We start from the raw sequence: 20,329 nt of genomic DNA, 5'->3' as shown, positions 1-20,329 counted from the left end.
TGGCGGCTATAGGATATAGTCAGCCGATCCTTATGAAATTTGGTAGGTCAGACTGATCGGCCAAAAATAAAACCCATAGAAAATCCCAACTTCCTAACTTTAAAAACATCAATGTTATGGCATTTCCGATTGTTCAGTTATATGGCAGCTATATGATATAGTGGCCCGATCCGGCTCGTTCCGACTTATATACTACCTGCAATAGAAAGACAACTTTTGGGAAAGTTTCAAGCAGATAGCTTTAAAACTGAGGGACTAGTTTGCGTAGAAACGGACGGACGGACAGACGGACATGGCTAGATCGACTCTCCTGGTGATGCTGATCAAGAATATATATACTTTATAGGGTCGGAAATGTCTCCTTCACTGCGTTGCAAACTTCTGACTGAAATTACAATACCCTCTGCAAGGGTATAAAAAAAACATTCTTAAATTTTATAATACGGCAATCGTTAGATGTATATTCAATTATTTAATCCTTATTTGTTTCTATCATTGCTATGACACGAATCCTGTCGTCCGAATACAATATACATAGTTTATTGAAAATTAAAAACGTCTTACTGAAATTTAACTTTATTTATTGAAAATGGAGCAACAAGAAAACATTTCCATACAGGATGCTGAGAGCATGGATACCCAACTGGCTTTAAAAAACGCTGGAATTGAAAATAATAGGCTTAAGCTTGAGGTCTCAAGGCTTGGGGAGATTCTGGAAAAGCAACGGAAGGTCCTGCAGGAGGCAGAGGACAGAAGAAAGGAAGCCAAATTGATTTTTTCAGCGCTGATGACTTTGAAACAGGATAATGGAAGTAAATTGATAGTTGAGTATTTTTTTACAGATTTCAAAAATATTTAAATCAAATTATTTACTTAAGAATTCTCTAGATCCACTGACTGAAACTCAAAAATCTAAACCAGACGACAAGCAAATAGGTTCCTAATTTTCCTGTAGATATCAAAGAAAAGTAAGGACTTTTTGACTATGGATTATGGACAAACTTATAGAAAGTTTCTCAGAAATTTTTCCGAAATTATAAATTGGATTTCTGAAAACATTTAATTAAAATTCATGTTTTCTATTTGAAAAGTTTTTATTTAACTAAATATGAGAAAAGAACAAATTATTTGTATATTTTAAGGAAAATTCCGTACAAAATTCAGATTTTTTCAATAATTTACTTATTTAAATAAAATTAAAATTTGGGTTAGGTTTATTTTTTTTGCGGGATAAAAAAAACTTGTACTCCAATAAGAGTAAAAATCACTGGTATTGCAGTGCTCGTTAGATGAGCGGATCTGTGGGAATTCCTCCCACCAAAGGAAACTCCAATGACGTTATGTATATTATTTTTAATCCATTACTCTAAGTAAGCACGGGAGACATTACACGGAAAAACAAAATACATATATTGCATGTATGTATAAACGTATGTAAAAATAATAAGTGTTCATATTGTAATATGCACTCGATTAATTAAGAGTGTCTATAAACCTACAATCTGATCCAGCTAGAGAGCAATTCGAGGCATGCTTAAAAGCTTTCCGGACAGTGACAGCTGCTGTGGAAGTGGATACATATGTCGCTAGTGTATACATATACTCGTAAGGTAAAGCCGACCCCGATCCTGGAGCCTAGACGTGGTCGATCTTCAGGGCGTCCAAGCTGGTGCCATCGGCCTGGGCCTTCTGCGCGTAGTAGCCATCGTAGGAGGTGGTGGCCTTCATGATCTCCTGCTGCTGCTGCAGCTTCGTCAGCTGCTCACAGGCGGCCGCCGCGATCTTCTGCCGCTCGATGTCCGCCTTTCGCTTGGCCTCGTTCTCCTCCAGCTGGTGCGCCAGCAGCTCTGCTGTGGCCGCTGCCCGCTCCACCGCCGGATCCTGGTACTGGTCGAAGTTCCGCGGCTCCGCATCCGGCTCCAGCTTGCGAAAAGTGATCTGGGTGGGAGCACTGCGCTCAGGCACGTGCCTCCTGTTCGGCTTCTCGTGCGTCTTGATGTGCTTCTTGAGCGCCGTCTCCTGGCGGAAGTGCTTTCCGCAGATCTTGCACTCAAAGGGTTTCTCTCCGGTGTGGATCCACTCGTGGTGGCGCAGGATCTGCGCTTTGGAGAATCTTTTGGGGCAGAACCGACAGGCGAAGTCCTTTACCTTCTCGTGGATGATCTTGTAATGCAGTTTCATGTTTCCTATGTTATTAAAGCCGCGTCCACAGCCCGGACATATGTGCTGACCCTCTTTCTTGGTAAAGTTAACCTGCGGCGACCACGAGGGCACGGAGACGGAAGGTATAGGATTTACTGCGGTGCCCGCCAGCTGGGAAATGTCCACCCGCTGGACGCGTCGTGAGTTCTTCGGCTTGGGAGGCACTGCAGCGGACCCGCCACCGCACGCCTTAAGCATCTCATCACTGGGAATCTGATGGGGATCCATTTGCACCAAGCCATCGCCCTGCATCTGCATCGGCATCTGGCCCGGCATCTGACCAGGCATTTGGCCTGGCATGGGAATGTTGAGCTGCTGCCGATGAGGCTCCGCCGGCGGCAGATCCCGCTTCTCGTGCGTCTTCAAATGCTTGGTGAGGCTCTTCTCGCAGAGGAAGATCTTGCCGCAAATCTTACACTCGCAGCACTTCTCCCCAGTGTGACTTCTTTCGTGCACCTTGCAGGCGTGGCTCTTGCCAAAGGTCTTTCCACAGTACTGGCAGGCGAAGTCCTTGCGCTTTTCGTGGACCACCTTCACGTGATTGGACAGCGCCTGTTTGTTGTGCGAGGCGTGGTCGCACTGCCGGCACTTGAATTTCTTCTCCTTGGTGTGTGTGAGAATGTGGGCGTTCCACTCCTGGCGCGTGGTCTTGCCCACTCCGCAGTATGGACACACATGGTTCTTGATGCCCGCATGGCGCATAAGGTGATCCCTTAAAGCACTGTTGATCACGAACCGCTTGCCGCAGATGTTGCAAGGATACGGTAGCTCCTCGCCTGTGTGCTTGTACATGTGCTTCTTGAGCGCCGTGGGGCAGCGGAAGACCGTGTCGCATTCCGGACAGGGGAAGTCGCGCAATGGGGCCGCTGCCTTGGTGATGCCGTGCACCTTCTTCATGTGGAAGGTAAGCAGGCGGACGCGCGGGAAGGTCTTGCCGCAGCCATCGGCGATGCAAGCATGAACCTCGGACAGCTCTGTGTGGGCGTGGTCGATGTGAATGCGCAGCCCATTGGCCGTGGTGAAGCCTAAAAATGGGAAGTTAGTATTAAAAGCTGATTTTCAAAAAAATATATGCGGAACATACCCTTTTTGCAGGTTTCCACCTTGCACTGGAAGGGCAGAAGGTCGTTGTGGTACTTCATGTGCTCTTCGTAGCGGATGGCCTTCTTGAACTTCTGGTGGCAGATGTGGCAGTCGATGATGCGGTGCAGGTGGCGCTCCTCCATGGGAATGCGCTTTCTCTTGGGCTTGTCCCCACGTGAGTTGCCGTCCTCGGAGTCATCTGACTCAGATGATGAACCGCTCATTTCCTCGTCGTCTGGCGGAGGAGGCTTTATCTTCTTTGGACGGCCCCTAGGCTTCCCTTTGGGTTTGTTTTGGTTGATCGAGCGGATTGGCTGTGATCCGGATCCGGTTGCTGGTCCCCGCATGCGCTGGGCCAACGGAATGTCATCGTCGCTGCTGTTTGGCTCGAAGTCTAGATCGTGGTCGTTGTCGTTGCCGCTCTCGATGGAGGAGTCGTCGTCAAACATCTTGATGGAGGCGTTGCACGGGTCGTCCGCTTCCACCTTGGTCCTGTTCTCCACCTCCTCGGCCTCCTTGTCGACGTGCTCCAGCATCTTGAACACGTCCTCCTCGTTCTCAATCAGCTCCATCTTGTGGTTAAGGAGAGGATCGTAGTTGACATGGTCCTCATCCTCGCCCTGGTAGTCCTGGACCGCCGCATTGGGATCGAGGACATCAAAGCTGCTCTGGCAGGCAAAGACATTGCTGGCCACCAGGTCCTGGAACTTCTGCACGGAGTCGACGCACTGCCTCTGGAAGTCGTGAAGATCGTTTAGCTTGGTGTAGCACAGGGTGCACAGGTTCTTCGGAAAGCCGTCGTTCTGCTCCACGGACAAGGAGGTGCAGAAACAGAGCTTCTTTGAGAGTCCTGGCACCAGATACAAATCATAGGCGGCGTCGTTCTGCAGGTGGTTCAGACAGATCCTGCACAGGCTGTGGATCGAGTACTGCCTGCCCTCGTTCATCTTGCTTTCACTCGCAATCGGCACTGCGGATCGGGGCTGTTTTCTTTAGATTTTTGCGTCTATCTCGGGCAGTTGGCAATAAAATAATATTGACACAGAAAAAATTGTATACTCGTCGACTGGCGATCGGGCGAGTGGGCAATAAGTATGTACGGTTGCCAGCGAGTTACTCGCCGGAATTTCTACCCGTTGAGTTTCTCAGGGCTGGATTATCGCTTCGTCTAAAGTAATTAACCCCTATTGGGTGATATGAATTTACCTAATTACAATTCTAATTAGGTTTTTTGTTGAGCTTGTGTGTAAAAATCAGGACTGACAAAAGAACACTAATTTTTACTTGATTTCTTTGAATTAAATAATATTAAAAATGCATTTTGTATCTTTTTCACTTATTGCAGTACTAATATTGTTCTAAATTTAATTAATACTGTACCTGAATTTTACATTCATGTATTTAATATGAACATAGTTTCCGAAAAAAGTATAATAAATTAAAGTTAAAAGCTTCGTTTGTTTTATTTGATGGCAGTATAACAAAGTTATTTAAAAAAACACTAAAAACATTAAATATATATCTTCTATTTATCATTAACTACAATACAAATTGAGCAAATTTTACCAAAATAAGAGATTATTGTTTTAAATACCATACCAAGCTAAAAATTAAATATTAAAAAACAACAAATACTGAAATATATACATTTATTAACAGAGCAGAAAAAGCCATTGGTTGATTTCGTACCCATTGGACAGAAATGGGTTAAGAAAAGAATATGATGGTCACACTAGCAGGCACACTGCAACAAATTTGTTTTGAAGCTCGGGTTGGAGTCTCTCCGAGCATCGGAAAAAAATGGGCACCACGGAGCTCCAGTTCTCCGTCCACTCGCTGTGTCGCATTTGCTTGATCCACATGGACCAGGGTGAGCGCCATGATTTGTTCCTGGCTCCCGAATTGGCCAGGAAACTTATGGCTTGCACTTCTTTGGAGGCGGAGCAGAGTGACGGCTTCCCGAAGCACCTCTGCACCCAATGCTACACCAAGCTGAATGACCTCCACGACTTCCGGGAACTGTGTCGGGGGTCCATAAACCGCTTCAAGGAAATGCTGGCCAGCAACAGGATTATTCCCATGGGACTTTTTGAGCCCGTGGCGGAGAATTCTGAGGCATTGGGCAGGCAGGAAGAGCAGGCCAGCTATGATCCCCTGCTGAACCACAAGCTGGAGATGATTGACAACGAGGAGGAAGTGTTTAAGATGCTGGAAACAGTGAGCAGGGAACCGGAGGAACATGGTAGCGGGCATAGCCAGGGGTATTCCTCCAGTGAAGAGGAGGATGAGAATAAACCCGATGCGGAGAGTTTTTCCAGCGAAGACGAACAACCTTTGGCCAGGCGTCGGAGGGTTCCCAGTAAAGAGCGTCACCTGCACCGCTTGATTACCTGTTCAATTTGCCAACAGAAGTTTAAAAAGCCATCAAAGTACGAGGAGCACATGAGACACCACAATGAACTTTTGCCTTTTCAGTGCGAGGATGAAAACTGCCGCAAGGGCTTCACCACAGCAGGTGCACTGCGTTTGCATGTGGACTATGCGCACACCAAGAAAGCGGATGAGATTCCGTGCACCGTGGAGGGTTGTAGGTTGCTATTTCCCCGTCTCCGCCTCCTGACCATCCACCTGAAAAAGGTGCACAACCAGGCAAGGGTGAGTGCTCCGCGTGTGGAGCAGCCTTGCAGGGAGTGCGGCATGGTATTCCGCTGTCCGGTGGCTCTGAAAAAGCACATGTACAAGCACACGGGCGAGGAGCTCCCCTACCCCTGCAACATCTGCGGCAAAGGTTTCCACATAAACAGTGCTCTGAAGAACCACCTGCTTCGTCATGCTGGCATCAAAAACTACGTGTGTCCGTACTGCGGAGTGGGAAAAACCACTCGCCAGGAATGGAGCAAGCACATACTTACTCACACACAGGAGAAGCAGTTCAAATGCCACATCTGCGATCATGCCACCCACACAAAGCGGGCTCTGGATAGCCACGTCAAGATCGTGCACGAGAAGATCCGGAACTTTGCCTGCCAGTACTGCGGGAAGACCTTTGGAAAATCCCATGCCTGCAAGATCCACGAGATGACTCACACTGGAGAGAAGCGCTGCGAGTGCAAAGTGAGTATTTTGTTATCATATCCTTTGGAACCCTAAACATAATTTCACATTACAGGTTTGTGGTAAGAAGTTCCTGTACACGGAAAGCCTTACGAAACACCTTAAAATTCACGAAAAAAGCGTAGAGAGGGCTCTGGAAACATATCGACAAAGGCAAGGGGACGGTGAGCGTGGAGTCGGTCAAGTGGACGCGGATCAGTTGCTAAAGGTGTGTGCCGAATCCGTGGCCACCATACCGAAGGATCCACGTCGCGTAGAGCGAGTTGATCTGGCCCAACTGGCTGGTACTGCGGTTAATCCCATACCCACAGTCCAGATGCCGCCAGGCGAAGTGCCCATCCGGTCAAAGTTTGTCCAGAAGGAGGGTATGCACCTGTGTCCCGGCTGCAGTCAGGGATTCAATAACCTGGGCAACATGAAGCGCCACTACAAGAGTGTCCACGAAAAGGTTAAGGACTTTGAATGCCGTTTCTGCTCACGCCGCTTTGCCAACTCGCAATCCCTAAAACAACACGAGTGGATACACACAGGCGAAAAGCCGTATGAGTGCAAGGTCTGTGGCACTCATTTCCGCCAGGAAGCGGCTCTAATCCGCCATCAAAAAGTCCATGATGAAAAGACGCCAAAGCCTCCAAGACCCCCCAAGGAAATCAGCGAAAGAGCCCGCCAAAAGGCGATGCACAAAAGTGAGCGAAGGCGGAAGGTTGAGGCCCTCCGGCATGAGATTGCAGAGGCAGCCAAGGAGGAGCTTAAGGATCTGGAAAAACAACGGACAATGGAGAAGCAGCAGAACACCTACGAACAGTATCAAGCAGCGGCAGCAGGGCAGGCGCATCCTGAATCTAAGAAAGACACTTGATCAAACGTCAGTTTTAGGTTTCCATAAGGCTTCAAGACTTCCGAAACTCGTGGAAGTTTAAATTGTTGGTTAATATTTAACTATCGTTTAATTGTTACCTTGCTTTTAAGTAAAAAATAAACTTTTGATAGTGTATCAAAAAAACATTGAAGGGACATTAACTTAAGGCAACTTTAAACTTACCTTAAAAGGTTTTGGGCGTTACTTAAGAAAAAACCAATAAAGATTTTATATTAAGCTAACTTTTGATGTTCAATCAAAATAGATTCCATTTTAAAGAATTAATCCAAAGCTTATAATTTTTCGATTTTTTTGTATTTTTACTTTTACTTGCTTGTTATTTTGATGAGAGAGTGTCTTAATGTCGTTAAATGATTGCAAACAGCCGGATCCGGACCGCAAATGTCTGCGCTACGCGATGTCCGACCGTTCATATGATAGATGGAGTGATGGATGGATGATAATGATTAGATTCAAATGATACAAAATGCGATCAAAAAAATCTACAAGTAGATAGCAAAAATTTGGTATACATATAAGGAGAGCGAAAAGTTCCCTAAACAATGGAAAATGGTTGGTGGAAGTGGGGCGTCATCTGGTGGGGCCCATAATCTGGACCATCTCCGCCTGCCGCGTCGTCTGGAGGTTCTAAGGAGCCTCCGGCGTCTTCAGATTGTACTTGGCCTTGATGTTGTTGAGCTCTTCCTGCTTCTTGTCCATGTCCACGCGTTTGAAGGCCTTGTTGGATTGGTAGTACAGCACAACCAGGTAGCGATTGCACACATTGAAGCCGGATAAATGGTCGCAGGCGTTCTTGGCATCGAAAATATCCTCGTAGACGACAAAGGCGGTGCCACGCGTTTCCGGAGTGTTGCCCCTGTTATGGATGTGGAGATTTCTTGAGAGGATTCGCGGCATAAGACACAGAAAACTTTATACTTACACGCGAATCTGTCGGATGGCACCGAATTTTCCAAAAATGTCGTACATTTCGTCCGAGGTGATTTTATACGGCAGGTTGCGGACGTACAGTAGCCGATTTACCTCTGGCGGCAGGCGGATCTGCAAAAGAAATTAATTTTTACATTTAATCCATTTACTTTGTCTGCGGAATCGGAGTTTTCTTCTCACATGGTTGCGCTTATTCATGTCCGGTCGCTTCGGATGTTAAACTGCGACAAGGCGAGAAACTTTCACTCGGCCGTGGAGAAAGCGAGATGCGGCTTTGTCCGATCTGGGATGAATGTCCTGAAGCGTGGTCCTTTGTTTAAAATTAATGACTTCTCTGTCTGGCCTCAAACCCAAACAAATTTTACCAGGGTGGCGAGTGCGGGCACATTAATATAGCGAAAGTGTGGCCGCACTTAAGGGAGTTATACGAGTGTGACCACAGTTGACAGCAGCATCTATGGATGGGATTTCAAGTAACACCAACATTGTAAATTTCGTGGCCCATCATTTTATTAATGAACAAATAAAAATACAAATTTTTAAAATAAATTAAATAAATTATCAATCCTATTTATCAAATCCTGACTTCTGCTTTACAGCTTTAAGGTTTGTAATATTCAAATTATCGTTTATGCCATATATCATAGGTGCAAATAATTTTTGCGGAGAACTTAATTTTGATTTTATAAAAGAAAATATATCGGTTCACACCACAACATCGCTTAATTTTTTTAAAATATAACATTCATTTTTCTTGTCTATAGATTTTCCCATTTTTTTACAATTAATAAAAAGTAAGTGCCGTGATAGCCCGCTCACATCCTTAACAGCCGAATGGCATACTGCCTTGCTCACACACGGTCACACTGTACAAAACTCAGCTAATTGTGCGAAAAAAAGGTGAAAAAGAGAAAATTTGTAGGAAAACTCAAGATAATTCCAACCAAACTAGTTTTAAAACACAGCCAACACCCAAAGGTGAGTACGGGTGTAAGAGTAAGGCAAGGCTTTTGGCAGAGAAGCGATTTTCGGGTGGGCAACCGATGTTCACGGAATATGGCGGTGGTAGGCGGGTTTGGTTTGGGACTTTCTGTCTAGGGTTCTCGGCAGAAAATTGCACGTCCCTCGGGGGGAAATGTCTTTCATCTCGCGCCGTCCGCCGTAAACCCATTAAGTGCCAAAGGAAAATCGGACGGAACACGTCTTTATCACATCAGCAGATGTCCCTGCGCGAGTGTGGGTGCGAAATGCGCTAGTGTGCGTAAGTGGCCTCGAACGGAGTGTCTCTCTCGCCCTCTCTTTCTCACCCAGTTGCTACCCCTTGCGAGGGCATTAACCCTAATTCACTACTCAAAACTAAAACCCATTCGATCTCCCCTAGCAGCAGCAAAATGACGTGGGAACCACAAGGAGAAGGTCTGCAGCAGATCATAGCGATCCTCAAGGAGTCGCAGTCACCGGACACAGCCACTCAAATGGCCGTACAGATGGTGAGTAATAAAGAGCCTGTTATTTCGCAAACCAAAACACATTTCCTGACTTGTTCTTTAGAAACTGGAGGAATTCAATCGCTATCCAGACTTCAACAACTATCTCATCTATGTGCTGACTAAACTGAAGACTGAGGACGAACCCACGCGCTCGCTAAGCGGTCTGATCCTCAAGAACAATATACGCATGCACGGCAGCAATCTGCAGCCAGAAATCGTGGAGTACATCAAACACGAGTGCCTGCAGGCGGTGGGCGACTCCTCGCCGCTGATCCGGGCTACAGTGGGCATCCTGATCACTACCATCGCCAGCAATGGCGGCCTGCATAATTGGCCTCAGCTTCTGCCTTCGCTCTGCGAGATGTTGGATGCCCAGGACTACAATGTGTGCGAGGGCGCCTTCAGTGCCCTGCAGAAGATCTGTGAGGACTCCGCCGAGATCCTAGACTCCGCGGCGCTCAACAGGCCACTGAACGTGATGATTCCCAAGTTCTTGCAGTATTTCAAGCATAGCAGCCCCAAGATCCGCTCCCACGCTATTGCCTGCATCAACCAGTTCATTATAAACAGATCACAGGCCCTGATGCTAAACATAGACAGCTTTATTGAGAACCTCTTTCACCTGTCCTCAGATGAAGATCACGAGGTGCGGAAGAACGTCTGCCACGGATTGGTCATGCTGCTGGAGGTACGCATGGACCGCCTAATGCCGCACATGTCGCAGATTATTGAGGTAAGATATTTCGGAAATTCTGATTAATTTCATTCATAATTAATTATGATGATTCGTTTATTTGTTACAAGATACTTTTAATTTTAAAGTTGTATTTAAATATTCAATACTAATTAAAAATTAAATTCGTCTATTCTATCCATCAGTATATGTTGTTGCGCACCCAGGACTCTGATGAGGGAGTGGCCCTGGAGGCCTCCGAGTTTTGGCTGTCGCTGGCGGAGCAGAGCATCTGCAAAGATGTGCTCGCCCCCTTTTTATCACAGTTGGCTCCAGTTCTTGTGCGTGGCATGCGCTACTCAGAGGTTGACATAATCCTTCTCAAGGGAAACGTAGAGGAAGATGATATGGTGCCAGATCGAGAGGAGGACATTCGACCGCGTTTTCACAAGTCCCGCTCACACACGATTAAGAGCACTCAAGAGGCGGGCGCTGGAGCAGCAGGCGAGGAAGACGATGACGATTTTGACGATGGATTGGACGACGATAGTTCACTATCGGAATGGAATCTGCGCAAGTGCAGCGCTGCCGCCCTCGACGTGCTGGCCAATGTGTTCCGGGAGGATTGTTTGCCCGTCGTCCTTCCCATCTTAAAGGAAACGCTGTTTCATCAAGAGTGGGTGATCAAGGAAAGCGGTGTCTTGGCCTTGGGCGCCATTGCCGAGGGGTGCATGCAGGGAATGATCCAGCACTTACCGGAACTGATTCCCTACCTCATTAGTTGCCTGTCCGATAAGAAAGCCCTGGTGCGCTCCATTACCTGCTGGACGCTCTCACGCTACGCCAATTGGGTGGTCAACCAGCCACACGACCAGTACTTGAAGCCGCTAATGGAGGAGCTGCTGAAGCGTATTCTGGACTCCAATAAGCGCGTTCAAGAGGCCGCATGTTCTGCCTTTGCCACCCTGGAGGAGGAAGCCTGCACGGAACTAGTGCCTTATTTGGAGTACATACTAAAAACGCTCGTGTTTGCATTCTCAAAGTATCAGCACAAGAATCTGCTTATCTTGTACGATGCCGTGGGAACTTTGGCCGATTCCGTTGGTCACCACCTGAACAAGCCGCAGTATATTGACATCCTGATGCCGCCGCTCATCGACAAGTGGAATCTGCTTAAGGACGATGACAAGGACCTATTTCCGTTGCTGGAGTGCCTATCGAGCATCGCTACTGCTTTGCAGTCCGGATTTCTGCCCTACTGCGACCCAGTCTATCGGAGGTGCATCTCGCTGATTGAGCAGACCATTAATCAGGAAATGGTAAGAATGGTGTTTTCATAAAATAATAACAATATTACATAAAATACCATAATCTTAACTCCCCTTAAGTTGTGCAAACAAAACCAAACTTACGATCATCCCGACAAGGAGCGCATGATTGTTGCCCTAGATCTGTTGTCTGGACTGGCCGAGGGCTTGGATCGCCACATCGAGACGCTCGTGGCCAATAGCAACATCATGCATCTGCTTTATCAATGCATGCAGGACGTATTGCCGGAGGTATGTTCCTTGAAAGCTAACTTCTTTTTAGAAAGCATTACAATTCAATTGTGCTATTTAAGGTGCGCCAATCATCGTTTGCTCTGCTGGGTGATCTGACCAAAGCCTGCTTTCCCCATGTGCATCCTTTTATGGCCGAGTTCTTTCCCATCTTGGGTCAAAACCTAAACCCCGACTTTATTTCAGTGTGCAACAATGCAACCTGGGCCATTGGGGAGATTTGCATGAAATTAGGTAAGGTAGTGTGTGGAGTAACATAATTTATACTCACTTGGTATTTGATTTTACAGGTGAGGAGACCAAACAGTACATACGCCTTGTACTCAGCGACCTGTTCATTATTATCAATCGTCCGAACACGCCCAAGACGTTGTTGGAGAATACAGGTAGGTCGTTTGTGCTGATCAATGTCTTTCGAATATCCCGGACTTTTTAAGAATTTATATGCGATTTGTTTATATATATAAGATTCTGAATGTATGAGTGTATGTGGATCTCTGGAACTTTGTTTCTGTTTTAATTTGTGTTACTTGTTGCATGAGCAGCAACAAAACGAAATCAAACCTCACTCCCATACAACATACATAGATATTTAGCCGAGAATCGCTATTGATATTCGATCCAAGTGTAGCAATCAATCAAAGCGTACAACGTGTGATATTGATTTATTCAGTTAATTTGTTTATTCTTATTTCTTCTGTTCTTTTAGCAATAACAATCGGTCGTCTAGGTTATGTGTGCCCAGTTGAAGTGGCTCCTTATTTGCCCGAATTTGTACGACAGTGGTGTGTAACACGTTTTATAATTAACTAGCTTATTCTTTCTTCCAATCCCCTTATCAATCCTTCCCCTTTCATAACTCAAATTACGCTTAAACAATGAAGCCTACCAGCACATCTTTAATCTCTATCCACTCATCACACATCATCTACACACGTTCTTCAACATCATTTAACTGGAATTTAAAATTTGCTTTTAAACTTTCGTGTTTTCTGAAGCCTGCTAATTTAATATGTTTTTTGTTAAAATATTATTTTAATACTCTCTCTAAAAAAATGCAGGTGCACATCACTGCGTCACATACGAGACAACGATGAGAAGGACTCTGCCTTCCGTGGAATGTGTCATATGATCACGGTGAATCCAGCTGGCGTAGTGCCTGATTTCATATTCTTCTGCGATGCCATTGCTTCGTGGGTGAATCCACCACAGGATCTGCACCAGATGATTCAAAAGGTTACCTACAACATCCAGGTTACATTTCTGTATCTAATTCTTTGATTAATATAGATTCTTCACGGCTTTAAAACCCAAGTGGGTGAAGAAAACTGGCGTCGTTTTGTGGAGCAATTCCCGCCAACTCTGGCCGAGCGCTTGGCCACAATGTACAACATCTAAGGCCAGCCAAGCTAAAATACACCCACCTGCACCCAATAGCGAGCCAAGCAGCAACATCTTAACTAGACAATTATGTACAAGTATGCGTAGTAAGCGTGTCGTCTTAATCTTTAGCCTCTTTAAGTTATCCGATTCGATGCTGTTCGAATGTTACAATAACATTGAAATCTAAGCTTATAGAAAACCACAAAAAACAGCAAATTCACATAAAAGCATCTGCCTAACCAGACTTATAACCACATACATTTATCGATAAATTTAATAGAGAAGATTCACCCATATTCGAAATCACTAGAGGATCTTAGATTTGTAGAACCTCTTTAGACAGTCGTCTGTCCGCTTAGAGCATATTTATTGCCATTATAATGCAGAAGTAGTTACAAAAAATTATGTGTTCCGGCCGTACTTAACCGGAGTCAAAGCTATAGTAGACATACCCAAACCTCCAATACAGTCAGCCCCAGCCCAAAACCGAAAATAGAGTTGAATATGCTGAACACACGGGTGTTACTCATAGGTAATAAAAAAAATATAAAAATCGTCTAAACTAAATGATATTGCGGGTTCGTGTCGCGGTAATTTTAAACTAACTATACTAAACTAAACCGTTGAAAGATGAAAGTGTTGGGCCAATTGTGAGAGCCAAAAATCAGGAAATGGAAAAATGGATTCAAGTGCACATGCATATGAAAAGCTTCAGCTGAAGAAAAAGTTACAAATCAAAAAAGACTGATGTTCAACAAAAACTCCGTTCAAAAACCATAGAAAGCATTCATCACCAGCCGTTTTGAATTTCACAAATGAACCCAACACTTTCAGCACTTAAATAATATTAAACAGAATCGAAGAAAAATCGTCGCGTTTCGGGTTCTTACGGTTTCGCGTTCGCGTATTTTCGTCGCTCGTTCGTTTATAAACGTAATCGTCGTTCGTGGTATCTCGTCGGGTAAAGAAAATTGAAAAAATTAAAGAAAATAATACAAGGATAACGATAATATTGCAACTGTTACTGATACAAATTTACTTATACACTACATGATATTCATATGCTATACAAAATTAGGTGTTTTTTTACGCATTGTGAGAGCGGAAAGTAAATAGGTAAAAATATATTAAATTGAGATTAGGATTTCGTTGAGTATATTATTTCTTTTTGTGCGATCCTTTAACTGAATACAAAAGCAACCATTGACTGATCACTTTTAAAAGTATTATTATATAATTTTTTTTGTATAGGGACAAGTGTAATTAATTAACTATTATTATTTTCTTCAAACTTTTATATAATTTGTATAGGCTCGTGCTTTGCGTACCCTTTATAATTTATTATCTTTGTACAGAACAAATTTTTTTACAATTATACGATTAGGTGTAAAGTGTACTACTAAATGGAAACAAAAGTCTTTGAAATTGTCGCGGAACAACTAAAAAATACGAAAAATAAAACTAGGGAAAACCAAACTCAGTCAAACACAAAAAAAGAAGAATATGATGCAAGAAGATAACCAAATAAATCTAAGTATTAGTATTATGAAATTATGCAAACCGTGTTTACGTTTGTGTTTTTATTTCGTTTAAAAAATGGGGGAACGTGTGATAATAAAGTAACTTCGGGTCGTTCGTTCGCGTCGCGTTAAACTCAACCAATCTAAAAACTAACAATAAGGGACTTTCGCCCCCGAGTCCCAAATAATAAGCGCAATACTTGATATTTATAATACGGTCTAACTAAAGCAAAGTGAAGCAATTGCTAAAACTGAAACTAAACTAAAATGGAAAATCGTGATTTCGTTGTACCTTAATCCGGATTCATCGCGGAATCCGGTCGCGTTCGCGTGCGTTTGTATCTCTCTCGGGTGATCTTAGTGATTAGCGTTTAAGCAGTAAACAAAAAATAAAAAAAACAGAAGCAACTACACACACACAACATTGAACATATACACACCACACATATACAACTATATAAAATATATTTATAGATTTTATGCAGAATAGGTTTTCGTTCTAAATATTGTTTTCACTACGATAGGGCAAACCAAACAAAAAGAGTAGGGAAGTAAAAGTAAACTAAATGTTAGGTCAAGCTAGGGAAAGAAATTATTTCAAAGAAAAACGTAACAAAAACAGGAAGTCAAGCAAGATTTGTGCAACATAAGGGAATTTTTATTTCTTATTTATTACATTATTATCGTGTGTATGTAATAAAAATCTTGAAAAACAACTAATTTTAGTCCTTTACACAAAGAAAATCTTTCACCTCTGTTGATTCTTTAAGTAACTCAAGACCAAGCCTAATTATTATAATTTGAACTGTAAATCTTTACACACAACCTGTAACACCTATAGGTTGATAGGTTTATATTCTTTAATCCTATAAAATTAAATCCACTCTCATTAAGGGTTAAAAAAGGTCTGCAAATGTCTATCATAATTGAATATATATATATATACACCTATACACATAAAAACATACACATATATGAAGTACATGCAAATATGTATAATCCCTAAGTCTAGCTATATGTATTCAGCATATTGGCAAATTAGAGATTATTCTTCTGGAGTTTAAATATTTGTTGAACTAAAACTCCATTTCAAAATTTAACTATCTAGATTTGTGTAAATTGAAAGTATATATGAATAAAAATGTATGTATAACATTACTATCAACAAAAACAAAGTTTAATTTGGGTAAAATTGAATATATTGAAGTTATGTAAGTATAAAAACTAGACCTACTAATTTGGAGCAATAAACTTGAAACTTATTTAATATTTATTTAAGGGGAATATTTTAAAAATATATATCAACATACTTTTCTGGGAAGAACACAAAGCAAATGGACAAAACATTTGCAGGAGGTTTTTTTTAAGGAAAAGTGTTACTAGGAGAACGGAATGAGATTGTCAATATCAAATGCGTTTCCTTGAAGGGTTGGCCTTGAAAGGAGTGTCACTCTCTATTACCCTAAATGCTCCCCCTAGCGAGGACATAAACCCTATTCTACTGTATTACACTAAACCCAGCCGATCTCTCGCAGCAATAGCAAAATGAGATGGGAACCACAGGAAGAAGGTCTGCACCAGCTCATACCGATCCTTAAGAAGTCGCAGTCACCGGACACAGTCACTCAGATGGCCGTACAAATGGTGATTAATGAAACCCCAATAGTTTTGCAATCCACAATTGCTTTGACCCACAGAAACTGGAGGAATTCAATCTCTATCTAGACTTCAACAACTATCTAATCTATGTGCTGACTAAGCTGAAGACGGAGGACGAGCCCACGCGCTCGATGAGCGGCCTGATCCTCAAGAAAAATGTGCTCGACCACTATAGCAATTTGCGGCCGGAGATCGTGGAGTACATCAAACACGAGTGCCTGCAGGCGGTGGGCGACTCCTCGCCGCTGATCCGGGCTACAGTGGGCATCCTGATCACCACAATTGCCAGTACTGGTGGCCTGCACAATTGGCCACATCTTCTACCCTCGCTCTGCGAAATGCTCGATGACCAGGACTACAATGTGTGCGAGGGCGCCTTCAGTGCCCTGCAGAAGATCTGTGAGGATTCCGCCGAGATCCTGGACTCCGCGGCGCTCAACAGCCCACTGAACGTGATGATTCCCAAGTTTCTGCAGTATTTCAAGCACAGCAGTCCCAAGATCCGCTCCCACGCCATCGTCTCTATCAACCAGTTCATTATAAACAGATCACCGGCCCTGATGCTAAACATAGACAGCTTTATTGAGAACCTCTTTCACCTGTCCTCAGATGAAGATCAAGAGGTGCGGAAGAACGTCTGCCGCGGATTGGTCATGCTGCTGGAAGTGCGCATGGACCGCCTAATGCCGCACATGTCGCAGATTATTGAGGTAAGATAATTTCGATTAACCTTCAAATTATATTTGAAATACTGCAGTATGATAAAATCATTTTAATGATGATTCTATCATATAATTTGTATGATACTTATAGCTTAGACAATCCCATTTATTTTTAGTACATGTTGTTGCGCACCCAGGACTCCGATGAAAGCGTTGGCTTAGAGGCTACCGAGTTCTGGCTGTCGCTGGCGGAGCAGAGCATCTGCAAAGATGTGCTTGCTCCCTTTTTGTCCCAGTTAGCCCCACTTCTTGTGTGTGGTATGCGTTACTCGGAGCTCGACATGATTTTTAGGAGCAACGTGGAGAAGGATGACACGGTGCCGGATCGAGAGGAGGACTTTCGTCCGCGTTTCCACAAATCCCGGGCACACACGGTCAAAAGTACTAAAGAGGATAACGACGACGATTTTGAATATGGTTTGTGCGCCGATAGCTCGGTTTTGCAATGGAACATACGTAAGTGCAGCGCTGCCGCCCTCGACTTGGTGGCCAATGTTTTCCGTGAGGACTTCTTACCCGACGTGCTTCCCATCATAAAGGAAACACTATTCCACCGGGAGTGGGTGATCAAGGAGAGCGGTGTCCTGGCCCTGGGCGCCATCGCTGAGGGCTGCTTTCAGGGAATTATTCAGCACTTACCGAAACTGATTCCCTACCTCATTAGTTGCCTGTCCGACCAAAAAGCCCTGGTGCGCTCCGTTACCTGTTGGACGCTCTCACGCTACGCCAATTGGGTGGTCAACCAGCCACACGACCAGTACTTGAAGCCGCTAATGGAGGAGCTGTTGAAGCGCATTCTGGACTCCAATAAGAGCGTTCAGGAGGCGGCATGCTCTGCTTTTGCGATTCTGGAGGAAGAAGCCTGCATGGAACTAGTGCCTTATTTGGAGTACATACTAAAGACGCTCGTCTTTGCTTTCTCAAAGTATCAGCACAGGAATCTGCTTATCCTGTACGATGCCGTGGGCACTTTGGCCGATTCCGTTGGTCACCACCTGAACAAGCCGCAGTATATTGACATCCTGATGCCGCCGCTCATCGACAAGTGGAATCTGCTTAAGGACGATGACAAGGACCTATTTCCGTTGCTGGAGTGCCTATCGAGCATCGCTACTGCTTTGCAGTCCGGATTTCTGCCCTACTGCGACCCAGTCTATCGGAGGTGCATCTCGCTGATTGAGCAGACCATTAATCAGGAAATGGTAAGAATGGTGTTTTCATAAAATAATAACAATATTACATAAAATACCATAATCTTAACTCCCCTTAAGTTGTGCAAACAAAACCAAACCTACGATCATCCCGCATGATTGTTGCCCTAGATCTGTTGTCTGGACTGGCCGAGGGCTTGGATCGCCACATCGAGACGCTCGTGGCCAATAGCAACATCATGCATCTGCTTTATCAATGCATGCAGGACATATTGCCGGAGGTATGTTCCTTGAAAGCTAACTTCTTTTTAGAAAGCATTACAATTCAATTGTGCTATTTAAGGTGCGCCAATCATCGTTTGCTCTGCTGGGTGATCTGACCAAAGCCTGCTTTCCCCATGTGCATCCTTTTATGGCCGAGTTCTTTCCCATCTTGGGTCAAAACCTAAACCCCGACTTTATTTCAGTGTGCAACAATGCAACCTGGGCCATTGGGGAGATTTGCATGAAATTAGGTAAGGTAGTGTGTGGAGTAACATAATTTATACTCACTTGCTGTTTGATTTTAAAGGTGAGGAGACCAAACAGTACATACGCCTTGTACTCAGCGACCTGTTCATTATTATCAATCGTCCGAACACGCCCAAGACGTTGTTGGAGAATACAGGTAGGTCGTTTGTGCTGATCAATGTCTTTCGAATATCCCGGACTTTTTAAGAATTTATATGCGATTTGTTTATATATAAGATTCTGAATGTATAAGTGTATGTGGATCTCTGAAACTTTGTTTCTGTTTTAATTTGTGTTACTTGTTGCATGAGCAGCAACAAAACGAAATCAAACCTCATTCCCATACAACATACATAGATATTTAGCCGAGAATCGCAATTGATATTCGATCCAAGTGTAGCAATCAATCAAAGCGTACAACGTGTGATATTGATTTATTCAGTTAATTTGTTTATTCTTATTTCTTCTGTTCTTTTAGCAATAACAATCGGTCGTCTAGGTTATGTGTGCCCAGTTGAAGTGGCTCCTTATTTGCCCGAATTTGTACGACAGTGGTGTGTAACACGTTTTATAATTAACTAGCTTATTCTTTATTCCAATCCCCTTATCAATCCTTCCCCTTTCATAACTCAAATTACGCTTAAACAATTAAGCCTACAAGCACATCTTTAATCTCTATCCACTCATCACACATCATCTACACACGTTCTTCAACATCATTTAACTGGAATTTAAATAAGCTTTTAAACTTTCGTCTGTTCTGAAGCCTGCTAATTTAATATGTTTTTTGTTAAAATATTATTTTAATACTCTCTCTAAAAAAATGCAGGTGCACATCACTGCGTCACATACGAGACAACGATGAGAAGGACTCTGCCTTCCGTGGAATGTGTCATATGATCACGGTGAATCCAGCTGGCGTAGTGCCTGATTTCATATTCTTCTGCGATGCCATTGCTTCGTGGGTGAATCCACCCCAGGATCTGCAACATATGATTCAAAAGGTAACTTCTACATGCATGTACTTATTTATTATTTTATTATACTTATTGATTACTACAGCTTCTCATTGGCTTGAAGACCCAAATGGGTGAGGAAAACTGGCATCGTTTCTTAAAGGATTTTCCGTCAACTTTGGACGAGCGCCTGGCCATTTTATACAAGATCTAAGGTAAACTAAAATGCGAAACTAGGAGGCATTAACAAATTAGCGTAATTGTCGCCTCAATCATCAGTTTCTTTAAATCATCATCCTTGGAATGTTACGTTAACATTGAAATCTTAGCTTATGGAAAACAAAAAATAAATATTGAAAAGATTTGTAAAAACTTAAGAAATTTATATTTCTTATTTTTCACAGTATTCTCGTATGTAAATATATGTAATAAAACTCATGAAAATATCATCGTTTTTGTTTTAGTCTTACACCTTAAACAGTAAAACAGAGTTCTGA

The 20,329-nt window shown here is 43.5% G+C and overlaps 6 protein-coding genes across 9 annotated transcripts; 4 read left to right on the top strand and 2 right to left on the bottom strand.

Moving 5' to 3' along the window:
* Positions 1-549: 549 nt before the first annotated feature.
* LOC108043168 lies at positions 550-1,223 on the top strand. Of its 3 annotated transcripts, none has more exons than XM_017121735.2 (2): positions 550-812; positions 879-1,223. In XM_017121735.2, exons 1-2 carry the CDS (start codon positions 590-592, stop codon positions 899-901), a joined length of 246 nt encoding a protein of 81 aa, XP_016977224.1. In that variant the 5' UTR covers positions 550-589; the 3' UTR covers positions 902-1,223. The 3 variants fall into 3 exon arrangements, with proteins under 3 accessions (XP_016977224.1, XP_016977222.1, XP_016977225.1); XM_017121733.2 differs by having other exon boundaries at positions 550-823; XM_017121736.2 differs by having other exon boundaries at positions 550-823; positions 889-931.
* Positions 1,224-1,338: 115 nt separating this feature from the next.
* LOC108043163 (zinc finger protein 668) lies at positions 1,339-4,371 on the bottom strand. The gene is made up of 2 exons (XM_017121729.1): positions 3,287-4,371; positions 1,339-3,227 (listed from the first exon to the last, which is right to left on the bottom strand). Exons 1-2 carry the CDS (start codon positions 4,230-4,232, stop codon positions 1,636-1,638), a joined length of 2,538 nt encoding a protein of 845 aa, XP_016977218.1. The 5' UTR covers positions 4,233-4,371; the 3' UTR covers positions 1,339-1,635.
* Positions 4,372-5,026: 655 nt separating this feature from the next.
* Positions 5,027-7,402, top strand: LOC108043166 (zinc finger protein 714). Its single transcript, XM_017121731.2, has 2 exons — positions 5,027-6,399; positions 6,455-7,402. Exons 1-2 carry the CDS (start codon positions 5,086-5,088, stop codon positions 7,256-7,258), a joined length of 2,118 nt encoding a protein of 705 aa, XP_016977220.1. The 5' UTR covers positions 5,027-5,085; the 3' UTR covers positions 7,259-7,402.
* Positions 7,403-7,554: 152 nt separating this feature from the next.
* Positions 7,555-8,615, bottom strand: LOC108043167 (splicing factor 3B subunit 6). Its single transcript, XM_017121732.2, has 3 exons — positions 8,390-8,615; positions 8,202-8,320; positions 7,555-8,135 (listed from the first exon to the last, which is right to left on the bottom strand). The coding sequence occupies exons 1-3, from the start codon at positions 8,405-8,407 to the stop codon at positions 7,907-7,909; spliced, it is 366 nt and encodes a 121-aa protein (XP_016977221.1). The 5' UTR covers positions 8,408-8,615; the 3' UTR covers positions 7,555-7,906.
* Positions 8,616-9,051: 436 nt separating this feature from the next.
* LOC108043162 (transportin-1-like) lies at positions 9,052-15,992 on the top strand. 2 transcript variants are annotated; one of them, XM_017121728.2, is made up of 10 exons: positions 9,052-9,187; positions 9,594-9,699; positions 9,761-10,432; positions 10,579-11,691; positions 11,761-11,931; positions 11,994-12,165; positions 12,222-12,317; positions 12,641-12,716; positions 12,993-13,167; positions 13,222-15,992. In XM_017121728.2, exons 2-10 carry the CDS (start codon positions 9,601-9,603, stop codon positions 13,327-13,329), a joined length of 2,682 nt encoding a protein of 893 aa, XP_016977217.2. In that variant the 5' UTR covers positions 9,052-9,187; positions 9,594-9,600; the 3' UTR covers positions 13,330-15,992. The 2 variants fall into 2 exon arrangements, with proteins under 2 accessions (XP_016977217.2, XP_044313549.1); XM_044457614.1 differs by having other exon boundaries at positions 9,591-9,699.
* A 323-nt stretch (positions 15,993-16,315) lies between these two features.
* LOC108052646 (transportin-1-like) lies at positions 16,316-20,219 on the top strand. The gene is given in 10 exon segments (XM_044457615.1): positions 16,316-16,478; positions 16,532-17,203; positions 17,332-18,417; positions 18,487-18,517; positions 18,520-18,647; positions 18,710-18,881; positions 18,938-19,033; positions 19,355-19,430; positions 19,706-19,880; positions 19,939-20,219. Coding segments are annotated over 10 exon segments (2,643 nt in total). The 5' UTR covers positions 16,316-16,379; the 3' UTR covers positions 20,047-20,219.
* Positions 20,220-20,329: the final 110 nt, after the last annotated feature.

This window comes from Drosophila rhopaloa, unplaced genomic scaffold (assembly GCF_018152115.1).
Source record: "Drosophila rhopaloa isolate 14029-0021.01 unplaced genomic scaffold, ASM1815211v1 contig_163, whole genome shotgun sequence".
NCBI lineage: Eukaryota > Metazoa > Arthropoda > Insecta > Diptera > Drosophilidae > Drosophila > Drosophila rhopaloa.
Note: the sequence above shows the minus strand (reverse complement) of the source record. Positions and strands in the feature narration are given on the sequence as shown.

Coding starts and splice junctions, on each gene's coding strand:
- LOC108043166 (XM_017121731.2), top strand. CDS start 5,086: ATGGGCACCACGGAGCTCCAGTTCTCCGTCCACTCGCTGTGTCGCATT. Junction 6,400..6,454: donor AGAAGCGCTGCGAGTGCAAA/GTGAGTATTTTG, acceptor TTCACATTACAG/GTTTGTGGTAAGAAGTTCCT.
- LOC108043168 (XM_017121733.2), top strand. CDS start 590: ATGGAGCAACAAGAAAACATTTCCATACAGGATGCTGAGAGCATGGAT. Junction 824..878: donor ATAATGGAAGTAAATTGATA/GTTGAGTATTTT, acceptor TATTTACTTAAG/AATTCTCTAGATCCACTGAC.
- LOC108043167 (XM_017121732.2), bottom strand. Junction 8,136..8,201: donor GCCATCCGACAGATTCGCGT/GTAAGTATAAAG, acceptor CATCCATAACAG/GGGCAACACTCCGGAAACGC.
- LOC108043163 (XM_017121729.1), bottom strand. CDS start 4,232: ATGAACGAGGGCAGGCAGTACTCGATCCACAGCCTGTGCAGGATCTGT. Junction 3,228..3,286: donor GGTGGAAACCTGCAAAAAGG/GTATGTTCCGCA, acceptor TCCCATTTTTAG/GCTTCACCACGGCCAATGGG.
- LOC108043162 (XM_017121728.2), top strand. CDS start 9,601: ATGACGTGGGAACCACAAGGAGAAGGTCTGCAGCAGATCATAGCGATC. Junction 12,166..12,221: donor GGAGATTTGCATGAAATTAG/GTAAGGTAGTGT, acceptor TTGATTTTACAG/GTGAGGAGACCAAACAGTAC. Junction 13,168..13,221: donor TGCACCAGATGATTCAAAAG/GTTACCTACAAC, acceptor TGATTAATATAG/ATTCTTCACGGCTTTAAAAC.